The 22725-nt window shown below is 45.5% G+C and overlaps 1 protein-coding gene and 1 pseudogene across 1 annotated transcript; one reads left to right on the forward strand and one right to left on the reverse strand.

Annotated features, from left to right (window-relative positions):
- The window catches only part of LOC109918847, a 56794-nt pseudogene that overhangs the window by 32101 nt on the left and 1968 nt on the right, over positions 1-22725 (reverse strand).
- LOC109918848 (zinc finger protein 239-like) lies at positions 8543-10967 on the forward strand. Its single transcript, XM_048619274.1, has 2 exons — positions 8543-8649; positions 8857-10967. The coding sequence occupies exon 2, from the start codon at positions 9204-9206 to the stop codon at positions 10044-10046; it is 843 nt and encodes a 280-aa protein (XP_048475231.1). The 5' UTR covers positions 8543-8649; positions 8857-9203; the 3' UTR covers positions 10047-10967.

Below are 22725 nucleotides of genomic sequence, written 5' to 3' on the forward strand. Positions count from 1 at the left end.
ATAGGGGGAGGGAAACAGGTGGAATCTGCCATCCTTACACGGTCTGGCCCACATGTGACTCCAGACCCACAGGAATGTGGTTGACTCTTAAGTGCTCTCTGTGTAATTTAAGTTTGGCAATAAGTACGGGCCTAGCCATTGACACTAATAGAAAGGAACTGCCAGAAAGCAGCAACAAGTGAATGCAGAACTTTGCTGTAAAGGAACCAGTTACAGTCATGCCAGCCGCATGTGGAGCATGGATGTGGGGACACGGTGACCCTCCACTGTTGGTTGAGGGTCTAGAAGGCTGTTGAGGATAAATGGGGTGAAATATTCTTTCTGATATTTGCAATAAGACCATTTCAAGTAATTATCTAGTGTAATATAGTTTGTATTTCTTTTTCCTTTTGGGTAATACACTTCTGTTTTTTTTTTGTTAAAAGGACATTAGCAGCTTCTAGCGAAGATGCTCAGTGACTGATCACCATAGAAAACTCCTAAGCCATCATTTTTTAAACCAGGTTTGCTCTAGGATCAGCCATATACTGTATTACAGCAAGGGGAGGTGATGGCCCAATGGTATTATCGCTGGACTGTTAATCCAGAGACCCAGATAATGTTCTGGGGACCCGGGTTCAAATCCCGCCTTGGCAGATGGTGGAATTTGAACTCAATAACTCAATAAAATATCTGGAATTAAGGATCTAATGATGACCATGAATCCATTGCTGATTGTTGGAAAAACCCATCTGGTTCACTAATGTCCTTCAGGGAAGGAAACGGCCATCCTTACCTGGGCTGGCCTACATGTGACTCCAGACCCACAGTAATGTAGTTGAAACTGAACTGCCCTCTGGGCGATTAGGGATGGGCAATAAATGCTGCCTAGCCAGCGATGCCCACATCCCGTTAATGAATAAAGGAAAAAAAAATGGCAGCTGACATTGAAGTTTTGTTGAATGCCCCTATAGGGCTGACTTCAAGAAGAACGTTAGCATTTGTTCCAAAACAAGAAGACGGTCATCGGATTCAAAAAGTTAACGCCTTTTCTCCCCCCATCTATTAAATTTCTCCAGCACTTTGTTTTTGTCTCCGATTTGAAGCATCTGCAATTCTTCGCTTTCATACTAATGTCTGTTAAACTGTCCTCCCGCAGAATCTGGAGGATGCAGCAGGGGCATTATAAGTGAAATTTCAGTTGCACTCTTTTGTGTTGCTAATGCTGCTAATACAAGAGCATGGTGACAGCAACTGCTCAGTACAATGGGACTTCTGTTGAAGTCTTTGTTGTCCAGTCTCACTGACATGGTAGTAGAGTGTTGATTTCCTTGTGACCTCCTATTGAGAGAGGTGCCTGCTAAGTAGGGAAGTACTCAACATAGAAGCCCTACAGCGTAGATGCAGGCCACTTGGCCCATTGAGTTTGCACTGACCTTCCAGAATGCATCCCACCCAGACTCATAACCCTGCATTTTCTATGGCTAATCCACCTAGCCTGCATATCCCTGGAACACTCTGGGCAATTTAACATGGCCAATCTGTCTGTCCTGCACATCTTTGTGGGAGGAAGCCAGAGCACCAGTGGAAACCCACGCAGACACAGGGAGAATGTGCAAACTCCACACAGACGGTCACCTGAGGGTGGAATCGAACGTGAGTCCCTGGTGCTGTGAGGCAGCAGTGCTAACCAGTGAGCCACCATGCCGTGCTAGCATATTTCAGATATCTCCTCCAACATCAACTGAAGGTGAAGTATTTCACTGATCAGGTCTGGATTGAGGCAAGATTTTTTTCTGCTAACGTTCAGGCCAGACCAAATCTCTTGTATGCAGTATTGAACAGATCAGGAGTGACTTGTAAATCTGGTGCAGAATAAGCTTCCACAGCATAGTTATCTGCATATTGTAGGTCATGTATGTCTATGGAACTCAGTTTAGAGTTGGGTTGTAAGCAATATATAATATTCACACCAGAGGACAACAGCAGCACTGGAGGTTGAAGGGTGACCTTATAGAGGATTATAAAATCATGAGGGGTGCAGATAAGGTGAATGGCAGGTGTCTTTTCCCTAGGGTGGGAGATTTCAAGACTAGGGGGCATATTTTTAAGGTGAGAGGAGAAAGATTTATAAAGGATCTGAGAGGCAACTTATTCACACAGAAGGTGGTTTGTATGTAGGATGACCTGCCAGAGGAAGTGGTGGATGCAGGTACAGTTACGACATTCAAAGACATTTGGATAGGGACATGAATAGGAAAGGTTTAGATGGATATGGGCCAAATGCAGGCAAGTGGGACTACTTGAGTTTGGGAAACTTGGTCAGCGTGAATGAGTTAGACTGAAGGTTCTTTTTCCTAGCCCAGCCTAGAATATAGAACAACACAGCACAGGAACGGGCCCTTCTGCGCACAATGTTGTGCCGGACATGACACCAAATTAAACTAATCCCTTCTGCTTGCCCTTGGTCTGTATCTCTTCATTCCTTGCATATTCGTGTGCAAGTCCCTTAAACACCCTTATCATATCTTCCTCTGGCAGCACGTTCCAGACTCCTACCACTAATAAAACCTGCCCCTCACATCTCCTTTGAATCTGGGTGTCAAGGACACCATGTTATCTGTGCTCGCTATGGGGAGTGCTAACCCTCTATTCTGGGTGTGGAGTGAGGCAAACCTATTGTTTAAGAGTTTGACATGACTTGGGAGGGACATATGATTCAGTGACGCGTTTCACAATTGGTCCATTCAAATGATAGCTCAGCAGTGATTGGATTAAATCAGTCTCTGTACAATTTGTGATGTAAAACAGTGTAAGAAGGGATTCCCCGAGCTCAGAGATTTGTTGAGGGTTTTACAGATGGCCAAGGCCTCTGGGACAGACCAGGGAACATGGAGATTGTGCTCCTACCCAGAGTGTAATGGTCGTCCTGCTGTGCTTTGATCCACGTGCTCAGACATTAACACGTGTCGGGTCTTATTTGTACTGAATCAAATAACACTGCTGTCTCCAATATGGACCATCACTTCCAATCAGTTCAGCGTTTGGTAAAAGGGGATAAGGAGTTATTTGACTCCCTTTTCCCATTTTCTAATATTGCTGTGTCAAAAACACATCAAATCTCCTCTCTCCCTCTGGCTCCATTGTCAATGACTGACAGAGATTCAGTTTCTGATAAAGAGTTGCCAACCCCTCTCACCCACTTAAATGACATATTGCATTTAGTATAGGAGTTGGGAGGTCATGTTGCGGCTGTACAGGGCATTGGTTAGGGCCACTTTTGGAATACTGTATTCAATTCTGGCTTCCCTTCTGTAGGAAAGATGACGTGAAACTTGAAAGAGCTCAGAAAAGATTTACAAGGATCTTGCCAGAGTTGGAGGGTTTGAACTATAGGGAGAGGCTGAATAGTCTGGGGCTATTTTCCCTGGAGTGTCAGAGACTGAGGCGTGACCTTATAAAATCATGAGGGGCATGAATAGAGTGAATAGCCAAGGGCTCTTTCTCCCAGAATAGAGGAGTTAAAAACTAAAGGGCATTCATTGAAGGTGAGAGGGGAAAGTTTTAAAAGGGAACTGAGGGGCAGCTTTTTCACGCAGGGGGTGCTGCGTATATGGAATGAGCTGCTGGTGGAAGCGACTATAATGACAACATTTAAAAGGCAATGGGATGGGTACATGGATAGAAAGAGTTTAGAGGGATATGGGTCAAATGTTGGCAAATGGGACTAAGTTAATTTAAGATATGTGGTTGGCATGGACAAGTTGGACCAAGGTGTCTGTTTCTGTGCTGTACATCTCTATGACTCTATGACATCAATCTAATCAGAAAAAGTCCAACAAAATCAAATCATTTTACTGCGAAACGTTTATAATGAAACAAGACAAAACAACTTGAGAATCAGAGATAACCAGAGCAGAAGGATGTGAACATAGTTCTGGACCCAAATGGTTTCTCTTTGGATCCTCTGTTCCCATATCACCCACATTGGGCAGTGGGGAGCTAAACCCAAAGGGTTCATGACACTATCAGTCCCTGTGCTGCCTCTGACATCCCAACTAACTAGAGGCACATTTCCCTGTCTGGTCCTCATGTGTTTTCCCATCTCTTCATTGGTGATATGACCAAAGTATTTTCCCAACTGAGGTGCTGGCCCCATTATTCTCAGCTAAATTCAGCCTCAGATTTAATCTGGAGGAGAAGACGGGATATGACTTGGCAGAAGGAATAGGAAGACACAATATGGATTTAATGACATTGTCCCTGCTCACTCTTTAGAACAGAGGCACCTGGGGTTTATGTACAGAGATTGGCGAAGGGGACAGGACATAGAGAAAATTGAACACTGCAGAAATCGAAGGACTGAGTACAAAAGGAGAACGTTTCTGCTGAACCTTTCTGAAGTTCTTGTCATAGAGTCATTGAATCGTTCAGCACGGAAAGAGACCCTTCAGTCCAAATTGTCCTTGCTGACCAGATATCCTGAATAAATCTAGTCCCATTTTCCAGCATTTGTCCTTCCTATTCATGCACCCATCCAGATGCCTTTTAAATGTTGTAATTGTACCCACCTTCACCACTTCCTCTGGCAGCTCATTCCATACACAAACCACCCTCTGTGTGGAAAAAGTTACCCCTTAGGTCAGTTTTAAATCTCTCCCCTCTCACCTTCAGCCTTTTGTTTTGGATTCCCCTACCCTGGGAAAAAGACCTTGGCTATTCACCCTATCCATGCCCCTCATGATTTCATAAACTTCTGTAAGGTCATACAGCACGGAAACAGAACCTTCAGTTCAACCAGTCTATGCCGATCATAATCCCAAGTTAGATCACAAGTGGAGTATTGTGTCCAGTTCTGGTTTTATACTTCATGAGGGATGTGACGCTCCATGAGAGGTTGCAGACAAAATAGAGTCTTGGAGGTGCACAGCATGGAAACAGTCCCTTCAGTTCAACTTGTCCATGCCAACCAGATATCCTAAATTAATCTAGTCCCATCTGCCAGCATTTGGCCCACATCCTTCTAAACTCTTCTTCTTCATATGTCCATCCAGATGACTTTTAAATGTAATTGTACCAGCCTCCACCACTTCCTCTGGCAGCTCATTCCCTACACAAAGCACCTGCTGTGTGAATAAGTTGTCCCTTATAAATCTTTTCCCTCTCACCTTAAACCTAGACACTGTAGGTTTGGACTCCCCTAGCCTGGACAAAAAAATCTTGGCTATTCACCTTATCCATAGCCCTCATGATTTTATAAATTTCTATAAGGTCACCCCCTCAGCCTCTGATGCTCCAGGGAAAACAGCCTCTCCCTATAGCTCAAACCTTCTAACCCTGGCAACATTGTGGTAACTCTTTTCTGAGCCCTTTTGAGTTTCGCAATATCTTTCCTATAGCAGGGAGACCAGAACTGAATGCAGTATTTCAGTAGTGGCCTAACCAATGTCCTGTACAGCTGCAACATGAAATCCTAACTCCTACGCTCAGTCACTGACCAATAAAGGCAAGTGCACCAAACGCCTTCTTCAGTATCCTGTCAATGTCAGTCCAGTTTCAAGGAACTATGAACCTGCACTCCAAGGTCTCTTTGTTCAGCAACACACCCAAGGACCTTACCATCCAGCATCTGTCACTCCTCGGCCCATCCTGCTGCTATTTTGTTTTACTGATGGAGGAACAATAATATTCAACAAAGTGATGGCTCACGTTATTGTAATCTTCAATCCACATTTAGAGTTAACATTTGGACTCTGGTATGAGTTCAGTTCTGAAGAAGAGCCATACTGGACTCTAAAGACATTAACACTGTATCTTCATCCACAGATGCTGCCAGACCTGCTGAGTTTCTTAAGTGTCCTCCGTGTTTTGTTTTGGAACAAATGTGACTTGGACAAAGATCTGTCAGAGCAAGGAATTTTAGCTACAAGATTAATGTGAAGCATCTGGGAATGTTCTCCTTGGAGTAAGATGTCCTTCCATTTGCTGAATACACAAAAGGGTGGCACAATGGCTCACAGTGCCAGGGACCCAGGTTCGATTCCACCCTCAGGTGACTGCCTGTGTGGAATTTGCACATTCTGCCCATGTCTGCATGGGTTTCTGCCGGATGCCGGTTTCCTCCCACAGTCCAAAGATGTGCAAATGAAGTGGACTGGCCACGCAAAACTGCCCATAATATTCAGGGATGTGTAGGTAAGGTGCATGAGCCATGGGAAATGCAGGGTTACAGGAATAGGGTAAGGGGAGGGGGATGGGTCTGTGTGGGATGCTCTTCAAAGGGTTGGTGTGGACATGTTGGACCCAATGGCATGTTTCCACGCTGAAAGGATTCTAAACAGTATTATCAACAGTGTAGATGATAGCACACAATTACAAACAGGTATCAATAGACTGGATGAATGGGCAAAACTGTGGTAGATGGAGTTCGATGTAAGCAAGTGTGAGATTATCCATGTTGTATCAAATATAGATCAGGGACTTTCTAGATGGTATGACGTTAAATACCATCCAAAGAGACTTTTTATTTGGGGGGAGGGGGGGCGCGGTCTGAACAGATGCAGAAAATAATCCAGAAGGTTAATGGAATGCTGGCTTTTATATCTAGAGGACTGGTGTATAAGGTTGAAGAAGTTATGCTGCAGTTATATAAAACCCTGGTTAGACCCCACTTGGAGGACTGTGAGCAGATCTGGACAGGATCTTAGGAAGGATATATTGGCCTGGAGGGAGTACAACATAGGCTTACCAGAATAATACCTGGTTTACAGGAGTCAAGTTATGAGGAGGGATTACACAAATTAGTCCTGTTTTCTCAAGAATGTGGAAGGTTAAGGGGTGATCTGATTGAAATCTTCAAGATATTAACAGGAGGAAGCAGGGTAGGTAAAGATAAACTATTTCCACTGGTTTGGATTCTAGAACTAGGGGTCATAGTCTGAGAATTAGGGCCAGACCATTCAGGAGAGATGTTAGGAAGCACTTCTACACACAGAGTGGTAGAGGTTTGGAACTCTCTACCACAAACGGCAGTAGATGCTGGATCAGTTGTTAATCTTAAATCTGAGAGAGATAATGTTTTTGTTAAGAAAAGGGGTCAAAGGCAGATACATGGAGTTAGGTCACAGATCAGCCATGATCTTATTGAATGGAAGAACAGGCTCAAGGGACTGAATGGTGTACTCCTGTTCGTATCTAAATTCTAGAATTACTACAGGGCCAAACTTCACAACTTCCACTCAAAAGTCAGTTACTTCTGCCCAGGATATAGAGTAGTGAACACTTACTGAACTGTTCCACTGTGATTCTTTACGCCTTTAAGAAAGGAGACTAATATTGTACTCACTACTCCAGATGCAGTTCTATCATTTCTTAAATACAATTGTAACAAGGTCTTCTTACTCTTATACTCCACCCCTCTTACAGTAAAGGACAACATTGAATTGCCTTTTTCATTAAATATTTTTCATCTCTGCTGACGTTTTGAGATGTATGTACAAGCACAGCAAGATCTCTCTGCATTGCAGCACTTGACCATCTCTCTTCCTTTAAGTAGCACTGTGCTTTCCTATATATCCTACTAAAGTGAACACCCTCACAATTCCCACAATGAAATCAATCTTCCAATTTTTTTGCCTAATCATTTCACCTGTCACTATCCAGCTCCTTATATCCTCCGCACAATTGCTTTCCTCATGTTTGAAACATGAGTACATTTTTGACTGCAATCCTTTTGGGAAACCAAAAACGTAACATTTTACTGGTTCCCTTCTTTCATCCCTCCATGTTATATCCTTGTCCAGCTCAAATCAATGTCAGACGAGTAAAGGAAGATATTTTGTGCAACTGGAAAGGAAATGGAAAAGACTATACAACCTGGCCACGAAACAACTCAGAGACAGAAAAAGCTGACAATCTAAGAGCAGATGGTTGAGGAATAGAGCTAGTAAGCCATTTGGCTCTTAAACATTCAAAATAATCATGGCTGATCCTCGATCTGTGTCATATTCTCAGTTTCTCCCCACGTTAAAATGCAGCAAACAACAGCGTGTGTCCCCTGAGGGTGTGCATTGATGCTGGTCCCTAGTTGAAAATGCCCCTGGTCTATCCTGTGCAAAGTGCTGTCCTTTCAAACAACACTGGGACAATCTGCAGCAAAACCTGTTGCTGGGATTCCAATGTTCCCGGGGAGGGCTGAGGGACTGCGCATGTGCGGGGCCGGGCGGTGGCGTCACAAAGGGCCAGTGGCCTCACCGTGCGCCCCTGCTTCCCAGGTTCAAACCTTCCGGTCCTTTCTGCACATGCGTCCTTCCAATAATATGTTGAATTCTGCCCCCGTTTGGTCTCGAATGTAAGTTTTGACATTGAGCTTCTTATAATTGTTTTTTGGATGCCTGTCCCCCGATCTCCATGAGAAAGTGGCGAAACGTCGGTGCTGTGTCGTTGATGGAAGGCGTGAATGGCGGTATTATTACCCAGAGGACACAGCGCTGGTGAAGGTCCCCTATCAATGACTGTCTGAGACCAGTGCGCAGGTCTAGGATCAGTTGCCCCTCTCCTTGCGGAACTGTGTGCATGCGCAGTCTCAGTGAGTCCCAGAGTCAGACTCAGGGCCTCATCCAGTTCCTGTTTGTGATGGTCTTCAGATCCAGGTGTCCAGGACAGGAAGAGGTGAGTGTGGGTTTCTCAGTCAGCATTATCAATCAGACCTTTCAGGAGAGAGGGCTATTAAGTACAGCAGGGTGAGAATGGAGGGAGAGTGTGTGGGATGGAAATTTACAGCTTTTAGGGAATGAGGGATGAAATGGATGTCCCAAACTAGAATTGTCTGTGCTGAATTGTACTGATAGTGATGACTTTTGCAATCTCTTTTTGCAGGATATTAAAAGAGGAGGATTTGCAGGCAGAAATCTCAAGCCAAACGTCAAGATCCGATTGAGGCACTTGCTACTTTGGGACCTAAATATGATTGGCCTTTGAATTAAGAACTTAAAAATGTTTGCCTGTTCTAACTGCTTCACAAAAGATTTCAAACACTGAGGTGACTTGGAAAATACTGGGACACACACTGGATTGAGAGTGTTCCAGTTATTTTTTTGACTGTGGAAGGAATTTTGACCAGTTAATCGGTCTGAAAAATACATCGCCCCATTCACGGTGGTGAGAGACCGCACACATGTTCTGTGTGGAGCAAGGCTTCATCACTGAAGCTGGAGAGACTCAGGATGGAGAAATTATGGAATTGTGGGGACTGTGGGAAGGAATTCAGATTCCCATCTAAGCTGGAAATTCACCGACGCATTCACACCGGAGAGAGGCCATTCACCTGCTCGGAATGTGGGAAGAAATTCACTCGGTCATACAATTTGCTGACGCACCAGCGAGTTCACACTGGCGAGAGGCCGTTCACGTGCTCTGTGTGTGGGAAGGGATTCAGTCAGTCATCCAGTCTGCTGTCACATCAGTTCATTCACACCAACGAGAGACCTTTTAAATGCACTGACTGTGGGGGTGGCTTCAAAAACTCTCAGGAATTGATGGTGCACCAGAGGATTCACACCGAGGAGAGACCATTCAGCTGTTCTCACTGCGCGAAGAGCTTCAGAATGTCATCCAGCCTGCGGAGACATCAGCGAGTTCACACCGGAGAGAGGCCGTTCACCTGCTCCGAATGTGCGAAGGGGTTCACCCAAGCTTCACACCTGCTGAGACACCAGCGTGTTCACACTGGGGAGAAGCCTTTCACCTGCTCTGATTGCGGGAAGGGATTCACTGATTCATCAACGCTGCTGACACACCAGCTCGTTCACACGGGGGAGAGGCCATTTACCTGCTCTAGATGCGGGAAAGGGTTCTGTCACTCGTCCACCCTGCTGAGACACCAGCGTGTTCACACCGGGGAGAGGCCATTCAACTGTACCGAGTGTGGGAAGGGATTCAGTGACTCCTCGGGCTTGCTGACACACCAGCGGGTTCACACCGGAGAGAGGCCGTTCATCTGCTCCGCGTGTGGGAAGCGATTCACTCAGTCCTCCACTCTGCTGAGACACCAGCGAGTTCACAAGTGATAACAACAATTGGATTGGGCTGCTATTGTTGATGTGAATCACATCCAGGACTGAACCGTGTTCATTCTGACAGTGAGGGAAGTGGGAGGGGTGAAGAAGGGTTCCTTTCTGCTGGACTGGTCACTCTCACCGACTTTGCTTTCGGAGTTGGGAGTTGGGGGGTGGGGGCTGATATTTTTTGAGCCTGGGACTCCATATTCCCACTGAAATGATGCACAAAAACACATGAAGCAAATCCTGGCCCAGTTTGATCCTGGACTGAAAATAGTGTTTTCTTCCAACCATTACAGGTAGATATAAAATAGATACATTTGTCTCTGTTCCATTGAGTCTACAGCACAGGGCAGTGTATTCCAGCTGTTCATCACAACCACTCATCGTGGGAGTGAGTCCCACATTCTCACCACTCGCTGGGTAAAGAGGTTTCTCCTGAAATCCCTATTCATCACCTTACAGAATTTCATCAGGTCACCCTTCAGTCTTCTCTTTTCTAGAGCAAAGCTTCGCAGCCTTTCCTGAGGTTGAAATGCTCTCAGCCCTGGTCTTATCCTTGTGAATCCGTGTAGGGCCTTCTCCAGTGCCTTTATTTGCTTCTTCTAAGTGGAGGTTGTTAATGTTAGTAGATGTGATAGCTAGTTTGGACCTCTCTTCCACAAATGTATCAGTTGTTCATTATAAATCTGAGACAGATTTTTGTTAAGCAAATTTATGAAAGGGTACAGACCAAAGGCAGGTATATGGAGTTCGACTGCAGATCAGCCATGATTTCATAGAACAGTAAGTAAGTACGGGAGTAACCAAGAAAATTAATGAGGCCAGAGCAGTAGATTTTGGTTACTTGGACTTTAGTAAAGCCTTTGATTAGGTTCCACGTGGTAGACTAATTAGTAAAGTCATTTTGCATGGGATTCAGGGTGAGCTTGCCAATTGGATACATAATTGGCTTAACGGCAGGAGACAGAGTGTAATGGTGGAGGGTTATTTTTCAAACTGAAAGCTTGTGACCAGCGGTGTTCCACAGGGATCAGTGCTGGGTCCACTTTTTGTCATTTAGATGAGAAGGCACGGTTAGTAAATTTGCAGATGACGCCAAATTGATGGTATAGTGGACAGTGAGGAAGGTTATCTAAGATTACAAAGAGATCTTGATCAATTGGGTTAATGGGCTGAGGAGTGGCAGATGGAGTTTAATTTGGATAAATGCAAGGTATTGCATTTTGGTACAACAAACAAGGGCAAGACTTGTACAATTAAAGTAGGGCCTTGGGTAATGTTGTTGAACAGAGAGAGACCTAGGGGTTCAGCCACATAATTCTTTGAAGTTTGCATCACATCTAGATCAGGTGGTTAAGAAGTCATTTAGCACTCTTGCCTTCGTTGCTCAGAACTTTGAGTGTAGGAGTTGGAACATTATGTTGAGGTTGTACAGGACATTCTGGAGTGCTGTGTCCAGTTCTGGTCTCCCCGTTATAGGAAGGGTTCAGAAGAGATTTACCAGGATGTTGCCGGAATGGAAGGTTTGAGTTATCAGCAGAGGCTGGATAGCCTGGGACGTTTTAAACTGGAGCATAGGAGGTTGGGGGGTGACCTTATGGAGGCTAATAAAATCATGAGGGGTGCAGATAAAATGAATGGCAAGTGTTTTTTTTTCCCCTAGAGTGTGGGATTTCAAGACTGGCGGCATATTTTGAAGATGAGAGGAGGGAGATTTAAGAAAGACATGAGGAGCAATTTGTTTACACAGAGAGTGTGTGGAATGAACTTCCTGAGGAAGTGGTGGATGTGGGTACAGTTACAACATTTAAAAGACATTTGGATAAGTACATGAAGCAAAATGTTTGGAGGGATATGGGCCAAACGCAGGCAGATGGGACTAGTTCAGTTTGGGATTATGGACTGGTTGGACTGAAGGGTGCTGTATGACTCAGGCATGAGGGGCTGAATGGCCTATTCCTGTTCCGAGGTTGGCAGTGCTCCCAGACTAGTTTCATCCTAGTTCGCAGCGTGTTGATTTTGAACCTCCTGGCTGTTCATTGCTATCTCTTCATAACAGACCTGCAATAAGGCATGGAAGCTGGTTGCCCCTAAAGATTGTCTCCGCTGCTTCCACCTGAGGACAGGATAAGTGTCAACTCCTCCTTCACCATGTACGGTTCAGAGTCCACCTCCCCTGAGGGAGAAGGCTGTGGACATGACAGGCCAATGGAAGAGCACAGGGTTCAGTGCTGTGTCTCTGGTCAGCGGTCCCAAGGAATGATGACTTCTTGCTGTATGTGATTTGAATGACGATAGCAATTCCTGTCCCAACTCAGGAAGGGAGATGCACACAACAGGGGTCTGATCCCTCGAGTGCATTAACGCCTGACCCTGAGTTCGTACCCGAGACACTTTCGTGTCCAAGGCCAAGGGCTCAGCTGTGGGCTAAGCTGTTCATACCATTTGGTTACAGTGGGGTACATTTCATATGTTGGTGCAGACTATGGACTGACGAAAGATGATCTTGCTCTCAAGGGAGCACAGCGTAGGTTTACGCTGGGGATGGCGTGAGGCGAGATTAACTAGGTTAGGATTGTTTTCACTGGAGTTCAGATGAATGAGGTGGGTGGGGAGGTTGGGGTGGAATCTCATAGAGACTTGTAAAACTTTAACAGGACAGGACGGGGTAGATGCAGGGAGGATGTTCCCGATGGTGGGTGTGTCCAGCACCAGGGGTCACAGTCTGAGGATTCGGGGTAGACCATTTAGGACGGAGATGAGGAGACATTTCTTTACCCAAAGAGCGGTGAGCCTGTGGAATTCATTCCCACAGGAAGTAGTTGATGCCAAAACATTGAATGTATACAAGAGGCAGCTAGATACAGCACTTGGAGCAAATGGGATCAAAGGTTATGGGGAGAAAGCAGAATTAGGCTATTGAGTTGGACAATCAGCCATGATCACGATGCATGGTGGAGCAGGCTGAAAGGGCCGACTGGCCTCCTCCTGCTCCTATCTTCAATGTTTCTGTGACTCACTAACTGTTATGGAAACTACAACAGCGTAGTGCTCTACAGTCTCTGTGTCGCTCACACCTCCTGCTGTCTCTTTGCCTGCTCCATCAGCTTTTGCAGTGCCTTCAGTGTGAGGCCACCCTTTCTTCACAGAGGTGTACAGCGCAGAAAAAAAGGCCCTTTGGCCCATCGGGTCTGCTCCCATCAAAAACAATCTTAACTATTCCAATCCTGTTTTTCAGCACTTGGCCCATAGTCTTATACAGAGTAATGGAAACAGACCCTTCGGTTCAATTCATCCATGCCCCCAGACATCCTTAATTAATCTACTCCCATTTGACAGTATTTGGCCCATATCCCTCCAAACCCTTCCTATTCATATACCCATCTAGAAGCCTTTTAAATGTTGTAATTGTACCAGCCTCCACCACTTCCTCTGGCAGCTCGTTCCATACATGCACCACCCTCTGTGTGAAAAAGTTGCCCCTTAGGTCCTTTTGAATCTTTCCCCTCTCATCTTAAAATGTATGCCCTCCAGTTTTGTACTCCCCTACCCTGGGGGAAAAAGACCTTGGCTACTCACTCTATCCATGCCCCTCATGATTTTGCAAACCTCTATCAGGTCACCTACACCTGGCATTGCGAGTGCACATCTAAATCCTTCTTAAATGTCATGAGCGTTTCCGCCTCTAACACACTTCCAGGCAATGAGTTGCAGATTCCCGCCCTCTGGATGAAAGCATTCTTTTCCTCTCCTCAAATCTTCTGCCCTGTACCATAAATCCAAGACCCCCCACCACCCCAGGGCAGTGAGTCCTGCATCAAGGGGAAAAGCCTACCCTATCCATGGCCCTGTATAATTTTATACATCTCACTCATGTTCCCCTCACAATCTCCTCTGCTCCCAGGAAAACAACCGCAGCCTGTTCCAATCTCTTTTCAGAAACTCTCCAGCCCAGGCAACATCCTGGTAAATCTCCTCTGCACCCTGCCCAGGGCAATCACATCTCTCCTATAATACGGATCCCAGAACTGCACCCAGCGCTCCAGTTATCGCTCAACCAATGTTTTATACTGTTCTGGCATCACCTCCCTCCTCTTAAACTCCACGCCTCGGCTAAATAGAGGCAAGCATACCACGTGCTTTCTCAACCACTTTACCAAACTATCCTTAGGAGACCTTCCAGGCAGCTCCTTACCTGATGGAGCAGTCGATGCAAACGGTAAGTGCTGACCGTTTCTTTCCCAGGCAGGGCCCACGGGTTTGAGGTTGCCCAGGGGCCGAGCTAACATTAGCATTGACGGCAGCATTGGAGCAGCGATTGGCTTTTTGTCTAGGCTTCTCTTAACGCGCAGAGAGGGGAGAGAAGTCTCTTTCTGCAGACTGAGAAGTACCTTTCGGTGCAACGTGTTTCTGTCACAGCATCGCCAGGTGAGGGGCATAAGGTGTTGTCAATTCTGTGTGCCTTCGATTCTTTTTATTTGTACGTGATATTGGCAGTTGTTCACTCTGTGAGCAGCAACTAGGTTGGCTACAGTTCTTTTCTACGAGATAAGCCGCATATATCCTGCTCGGTTACTCGAGTCTGACCTAACAGGCTGATGGTTGACCAGCAATGTTAGGGATCAGTGCGTCGTGTGAAGGAACAGATAAAAAGTTCTAACCCCGTGCAAGGCCCATCAAAGGTCAGGTAGGATTGTGCTGAGGTGACAGGGCAGGGTCATTGAGGCAGACAGCACAGGGAAAGGCCCTCTGGCCCGTCAAGTCCGCACCAACCCAGTGGAGAGCTACAGGACGATGAGCAGATGCGGTGGGTAAGCCGCGGTGCGCTGGACGACGACAGCACAGTTGGCGATGAGACGAGAAACCTACATGACAAAGGTGACATCTTAGCTGTGCTCCAGTATCACCGAGGGCTGATGGTTGCTGGTTACCACTTGGGTTTCGTGAAGCGTTGTCTGATTTTCTTTAATAATAAAGCCTGCATGATTCTCACAAATAATACCAGTCATTCTTCGTTGTTGGGTCAATGTCCTAAAGGCCTGAGAGTTGTAAGTTTTCAGGGCATCCTGTGATACAGGATGAAAATCCGAACCAATGAGACATAGCTGACACTTGAGAGGGTAGACCTTAAACCAGTGACTATGGGAATAATGTTGTCTTTTTTTTTGCCGTCATGTCAAGTTCCCTGTGCAGTTACTCAAAAACCTGTTTGCTTAATCATTGAGATGAGTTCTCCTGCATTCACACAGACCTTACGGCCCATCAAGTCTGTACCACCAAATACTACTGACACTAGTCCCATTTTCCTGCCTGTAGCCTTGAATGTTATGACACTTCAAAGTGCTAGTCCAAGTATTTTTTTTTAAAGGTAATGACATTTCATATCTCATCTACCCTCCCAGGCAGTGCATTCCAGACCCCTACCACCCTCTGGTTTCTTAAGCAAATTCAGTGATGTGTGTCTGTTAATGTTTGTGTGTGTGTGTATGTGAGAAAGAGCACATGAATTTGTGTGTGTGTATGTTAGCATGTGTCAGAGTATGTCACATACAGCGTTATGTGAGAGCCTGTGTGTTTGTGAGAGGGTGCATATGTTTGTGTGTGTATGTTTTGTGGGGGAGGTGATGGCCTAGTGGTATTATTGCTGGACTAGTTAATCCAAACACCCATGTAATGTTCTGAGGACCCAGGTTCAAATCCTGCCATGGCAGATGGTGGAATTTGAATTCAATAAATATCCGAAATTAAGAATCTAATGATGACCGTGAATCCATTGCTGATTGTTGGGGAAAAGCCCATCTGGTTCATTAATGCCCTTTAAGGGAAGGAAAATGCTATCCTTACCTGGTCTGATCTACATGTGACTGCAGACCCACAGCAATGTGGTTTACTTTTAACTGCCTGCTGGACAATTAGGGATGGGCAATAAATGCTGCCTGGTCAGTGACACCCTCATCCCGTGAATCAATAAAGAAAATGAAGTATATTGGAAAGAACGCATACTTTGGGAGTCAAGGCGTGTATCGATATTAAAGTGCATCTCTGTGGTGTATGTAGGATAGTTTGCTACAATATTGTGATGTATGTTAAAAACATTGAACCTCAGAATCCATCTGGGGAACGAAGATTGCTGTCTTAGTTTCTACTTTGCGAATGTCTTAGAATTTGAAACTCCCAAGAACATGACTGGTTCTTGGAGAAACTGAGCATCTTGTGGATTAATTTTAAGACAGGTCGGAGCCAAAATGGTCAAAGGTTGATCTAGCAATGGCAAGTATTCACCCACAATCCCAGTTGCTCGCTGTACACCATTATTCTGCCATAGAAACTCAAAGCTGCTACCATTTACTAAGGAAGCAGGCCATTCAGCTCACTAGGTCCATACTGACCCTCCAAAGAGCATCCCACCTGGAACTCCTCCCCCCTTCCACCCTATTTCCTGTAACCCTGCATTCCCCATGGCTAGTCCACCTAGCCTGGACACTATGGGACAATTTAGCATGGCCGATCCACCTTAACCTGAACACTTTTGGACTGTGCGGGGAAATCGGAGCACCCAGAGGAAGCCCATGCAGACGAGGGGAAAGGACGTGCAAATTCCGCACAGAGAGTCGCCCGAGCGTGGGATCGAACCCGGGTCCTTGGCGCTGTGAGGCAGCATTGGTAACCACCAAGGGAGACGAGAGGGGTATAAATCATAATGGAGGTGGAGGGAGAGGGGCTTCCAGTTTTATTTATTTATTTTGATTTAACCTTTTTTTTTCTCAAATCAACCTGTTCAGAGGTGTTATTACATACTTTTGGAGCAGATGAGATTTGAACTCAGGCATCTTGGTCCAGGAGTAGGGACACTACCACTGCAGTGCAAGAGTCCTAATGAGCTTCCAATATTTAACTTTCAGGTTCGAATCAGGGACCTACTGTGTGAATATTTCCCTTCATCGGTCATTGATTAATGAACTGATTTTCATGACTCAGCGAGTGCTACTAAGACTGACAGAGAGGTTCAGTCGGCAGAATGGGTATTGCAACAAAAGTAACTTAACGAGCAAATTAAATCCCCCACAAGGAACTCATAGTTGGAAGTCAAAGTATAACAGATTCCCTCATGTAAAAGCCAACTTATAATGACCGTCCTTTTCAAAAGGAATGCTCCAAACACCGTTGGAAACATGCAGCACAATGAAATGGTTTGAATGAATCGGGACCTCTGAGTGACAAGTGGACAGGACTTCTTGCCAATTTAGCAGTAGGCTGGCATTAGTTCATGGCAAACGAGAATTAACCTCCCAACCGCCAGTTGATCAGTCAAATGGTCGAACTGCTCAGAACACTACCGTATCTTAAAAGTGCGAAGCCCACCAGAGGTGACCTGCTGGCACGTAAGTCAGCGAGGATATTTCCTCACCCAGAGAGTGGCAAACCCGTGGAATTCGTCGCCGCAGAAAGCGATTGAGGCCAAAACATTAAAATGGTTCCAAAGATTTCAATAGAGTTATACAGTCATTCAACACGGAAACAAATCCTTCAGTTCAACCAGTCCATGCCGACCATAATCCCAAACTAAACTAGTCCTATCTGCCTGAGCTCAGCCCACCTCCCTCCAAAACATTTCTTATTCAGGTACCTATCCAAATGTCTTTTAAATGTTGTAGCTTTACCCGCATCCACCACTTCCTCAGGAAGTTCATTCCACACACGAACCTCTCTCTGTGTAAAAAAAAAAAATTGCCCCTCATGTCTTTTTAAAATCTTTTTCCTCTCACCTTAAAAGTATACCCCTTAGTCTTGAAATCCCCCACCCTAGGGAAAAGACACCTGCCATCTGCCTTATCTATACCTTATAAACCTCCATAAGGTCACTCTCAACTTCCTACACTCCTGTGAAAAACGTCCCAGTCTATCCTTACAACACTTCAGTCCTGGCAACTTCCTGATAAATCTCTGCTGAACCCTCTCCAGCTCTATATTATCCTTCCCACAACATGCAGACCAGAACTGGACACAGTCCTCCGGAACAGGCCTCACCAACATCTTGTACAACCTCAATGTAACATCCCAATTCCTATACTCAAAAATCTGAGCAACGAAGGCAGGGATGCTGAACACCTTCTCAAGCACCCTGTCTATATGTGACGCCAACTTCAAAGGATTATGTTCACGAACCCCCTCAGTCTCTCTGTTCCACAGCACTACCCAAGGCTCTACTTTTAATTGGATAAGCCCTGCCCTTGTTTATTTTACCAAAATGCAATACCTTGCATTTATCCAAATTAAACTCCACCTGCCACTCCTCAGCCCGTTGGCCCAACTGATCAAGATCTCGTTGTAATCTTAGATAACCGTCTTCGGGCTAAAGGGATCGAAGGGAATGGGGGAAGAATGTGAGAATGGGGGACCGAGTTGGATGATCAGCCATGATCGTACCAAATGCCAGACAGGCTGGAGGAAATGAATAGCCTATCCCTGCTCCTATTTTCCATGTTAACATGAACCGTGTCCCCCCTCAGTTGGACCTGGGGGGTCAGTCAGCAAATGGTGGAGTCAAACGATGTTCAGCATTAGAGTGTGAAGGGTTAACACTGAGAGGTTTTTATCCCCCAGTGAAGGTGGCAGGGATGGATCTCAAACACAGGGACACAGTATCAGGAAAAGGGAACAATTATCTTGGACTTAGACGAGGGGCAAATCCTTCCTCCAGGTGGTGGTGAATCTTTGCTAGTCTCTACATATCTGGTTCACTGATGCCCATCAGGGAAGGAAATCTGTTGTCCTCACCAGGTCAGGCCTACAGAGATCTCTCGGCTCACAGCTGCCCTCTGAAATGGCCCAGCAAGACATTCAGTTGTACCAATCTGGTCCAGAAACCCTGAATCAGAGGGCTGCAGCCCTTCATGAAGGCAGCTCCCCATCACCTTCCTCTGGGGGCAATTAGGAATGGGCAATAAATGTTGGTGTTCGCCAGAAACACACACTCCGTGAAACAACAAAAAAAAGCTTCTGTTTCAGACCTCCATGTACTGTACAAAAAAAAACCACCAAATGTGCTGCACTGCCTCATTCTGTAACTTGAACACACACATTGCTTGGTCACCACCTCGCTCTCTGTGGAAAATTTTGACTGACCGATTCTCCCTGCTGTAGGAAGGATGTTGTTAAACTCGAGAGAGTTCAGAAAGGATTTACACAATGTTACTGGGATTTGGAGGGTTTGATCTACAGGGAGACGCCGGGGTTTTTTTGCCGCTGGAGCATCGGAGGCTGAGAGGTGACCTTAAAGAGGGTTCATAAAATCATGAGGGGCATGGATAGAGTGAATAGCCAAGGTCTTTTTCCTTGGACTGGGGAGTCCAAAACTAAAAAGTTCAAGGTGAGAGGGGAAAGATTTAAAATGGACATAAGAAGCAACTTTTTCACACAGAGGGTGGTGTGTGCATGGAACGTGCTGCCAGAGGAAGCGGTGGGGGCTGGTACAATTACAGCATTTAAAAGGCATCTGAATGGGTACATGAATAGGAAAGGTTTAGAGGGATATGGGCCAAATGCTGGCAAATGGGACTAGATTAATTTAGGATACCTGGTCAGCACGGACGATTTGGGCTGAAGGTTCTATTCCCATGCTATACAACTCTATGACTCTAGTCATCTTTCTCCCGGAGCAGTGACTAGAATATCAAATGACAAAAGCAGAACTTGTTGGAGGAACTCAGCAGGTCTGGCAGCACCCATGGAGGGAGAAAGCAGTGTCAGTGTGGTCAATGACCCTTCTCCAATTCTGAAGAAGGCTCCGAGGAAGGGTGGCTGGCCCCAAAACATGAACTCTGTCTTCTCTCTGCAGCTGCTGAGTTTATCCTTCCTACAGTGAGGTGATCAGGGCTGCACACAGTCCTCCAGCTGTCAACTAACTAACGTTATCACATTTCCACCATAACCTCTTTGCTTTTACATTCAATGCTTCAACTAATAAAGGTCAGTTTACCATTTGCCTTCTTAACCACTTTGTTCAACTGTCCTGTTGCCTTCCAGGATCTATGGGCTCGCACACCAAGATCCTTCTGATTCTCTGTACTTCTTAGGGTCCTGCTATTCATCGTGGCCTTTGTTGTCTTGTTAAATCCTCCCAAAAACTCTTTGGAGCATTGCTGAACAAAGAGATGTTGGAGTGCACTTCATAGTTCCTTGAAAGTGGAGGCGCAGGTAAACAGGGCAGTGAAGAAGGCATTTGGTACACTTGCCTTTATTGGTCAGAATCTAGGAGTTGGGAGGGTCATGTTGCGGCTGTAGTGGACATTGGTGAGGCCACTTTTGGAATACTGCGTTCAATTCTGATCTCCCTCCTATAGGGAGGATGTTGTGAAACTAGAACGTGTTCACAAAAGATTTACGAGGATGTTGCTGGGGTTGGAGGGTTTGAGCTATAGGGAGATGCTGAGGCTGGGGCTATTTTCCCTGGAGCGTCAGAGGCTCAGGGGGTGAATTTATAAAGGCCATTAGAATCATGAAGGGCATGGATAGGATGAATAGCCAAGGTCTTTTTCCCAGGATAGGGGAGTCCAAACCTAGAGGTCACATGTTTAAGGTGAGAGGGGAAAGATTTAAACGGGGTCTAAGCAGCAACTTTTTCCATTCAGAGGGTGGTGCATGCGTGGAACAAGCTGCCAGAGGAAGTGGTGGAGGTTGGTACAATTACAACATTTAAAAGGCATCTGGATGAATATATGAATAGGAAGGGTTTAGAGGGATATGGGCCAAATGCTGGCAAATGGGATTCGGTTTACATAGGATATCTGGTTGGCATGGATGAGTTGGACCAAAGGGTCTGTTTCTGTGCTATATATCTCTATTACTCTAAATTAATCACTTCACACTTTTCAGGATTAAATTCTATTCGCCACTGTTCAGCCCATTTATATTGTCTTGGAGTCTAAGGCTTTCCTCGCGATTTATCATCAATTTTTGTGTCATCTATAAACGTACCGATCATGCCTCCTATTGTTCATGCCCAGCTCATTAATGTACACTGCAAATGGCAAGGGATTCAGCATCAAACCATATGATACACCACTGGACATAGGCGTCTGGTCAAAAAAAAAACACTCTTCAACCATCACCCTCTGCTTCCTGCCACTAATTTTAGATCCAATTTGCCACATTAGCCAGGATCCCATGGCCTCTTACCTCCTTGGCCAGTCGGCCATGTGAGACCTCACTGAAGTCCATGCAGATATCTATTGCTTCATCATCATCATCATCCACACACCTCATCACACCTCCTTGAGAATCTCCAGTCAGATCTGTTCTCTCCAACAAAGCTATGCTGACTGTCCCTGATTAATCCTTACCTCTCCCGAGGGAAGATTAGTTCTGTTCCATGCAATTTTAATTTTTCCACACTTAGAGACAGATCAGCTCCCTCTCCTGTGAGAGTTTAGCGACGTACGTTTCTCAACATTTCTCAGGTTAAAACACAGAACCTGACATTAGCTGCTCAACGACCTGTCAACTCACAACTCTCTCTTGTTAAACTCGCAGCTCACCCTGTGTTTAGAATGAATGTGACCCTAACTTCTAAGTGCAAGACTTAATGGGATGAGTACAACTATGATGCACCTTTTCGACTGTTAAACTTTAATTCCCAAAACTCAACATTCTGTACAGAAGCATTTGAACTATTACTAAATACCTGTGACAACTGCATACTCCCTTCGAGGCAGTCACTCTCAGCTCAAATACTGGATTCTGATATGGATTGAATACTGATCTGGATTTCTGGAGGTAAAACCCTAAACCAAATCTGGATTCCTAATCCGGAACTGCAATCTCATATCTGCATCCTTACAGCAAATCCCAACTGTACACTTGGATTTCCTACATCAAACCTCTATCGAAGACTCCTGGCTGACAAGAAAGATGTTGGCAGAATTACACAACAAACTGAAGTGTGGGCATGTCATAGAGTCGTACAGCATGGAAACAGACCTTTCGGTCCAACTCGTCTGTGCCAACCAGGTATCCTAAATTAATCTAGTCCCACTTGCCAGCATTTGGCCCCATATCCCTCTAAGTCTATTCATGTACCCATCCAGGTGCCTTTTAAATGTTGTAATTGTACCAGCCTTCACCACTTCCTCTGGCAGCTCCTTCCCTATGAGTACCACCCTCTGCGTGGAAAATGTTGCCCCTCAGGTTCCTTTTAAATTTTTCCCCTCTCACCTCGAACCTATGCCCTCTTGTTTCCCCTACCCTGGGAATAAAAACAGCTCGGTTATTCACCTTATCCACACTCCTCATCATTTTCTCAAGTTCTATAAGGTCACCCCTCAGCATCCAACCCTCCAGGGAAAATAGCCCCAGCCTATTCAGCCTCTCCCTATGACTCAAACCCTTCAACCCTGGCAACATCCTTGTAAGTCTTTTCTGACATGGAAGATTTGAAAGGGTTTAAATCAGCTTTGCACCACACCAGGCTATGAACAGCAGTTTGTATGAAAACAGGATGCCCTAGGTCCCCTGAAGTGCCGGTTTCTTCTGGACCAGAACTCCAGTTTTTTTCTTCCTCTTCACGCCATATTATAGTATCTGGCACTTAAAGAGAGACTCACACTGCTAGTCCCATTAACTATCCAAACATGCTACACAAACAAATCTGAACAACTCATGTGGCTTAAATCCTGGGAACAATGGT

This window comes from Rhincodon typus, chromosome 42, assembly GCF_021869965.1.
Source record: "Rhincodon typus isolate 14 chromosome 42, sRhiTyp1.1, whole genome shotgun sequence".
Lineage (NCBI taxonomy): Eukaryota > Metazoa > Chordata > Chondrichthyes > Orectolobiformes > Rhincodontidae > Rhincodon > Rhincodon typus.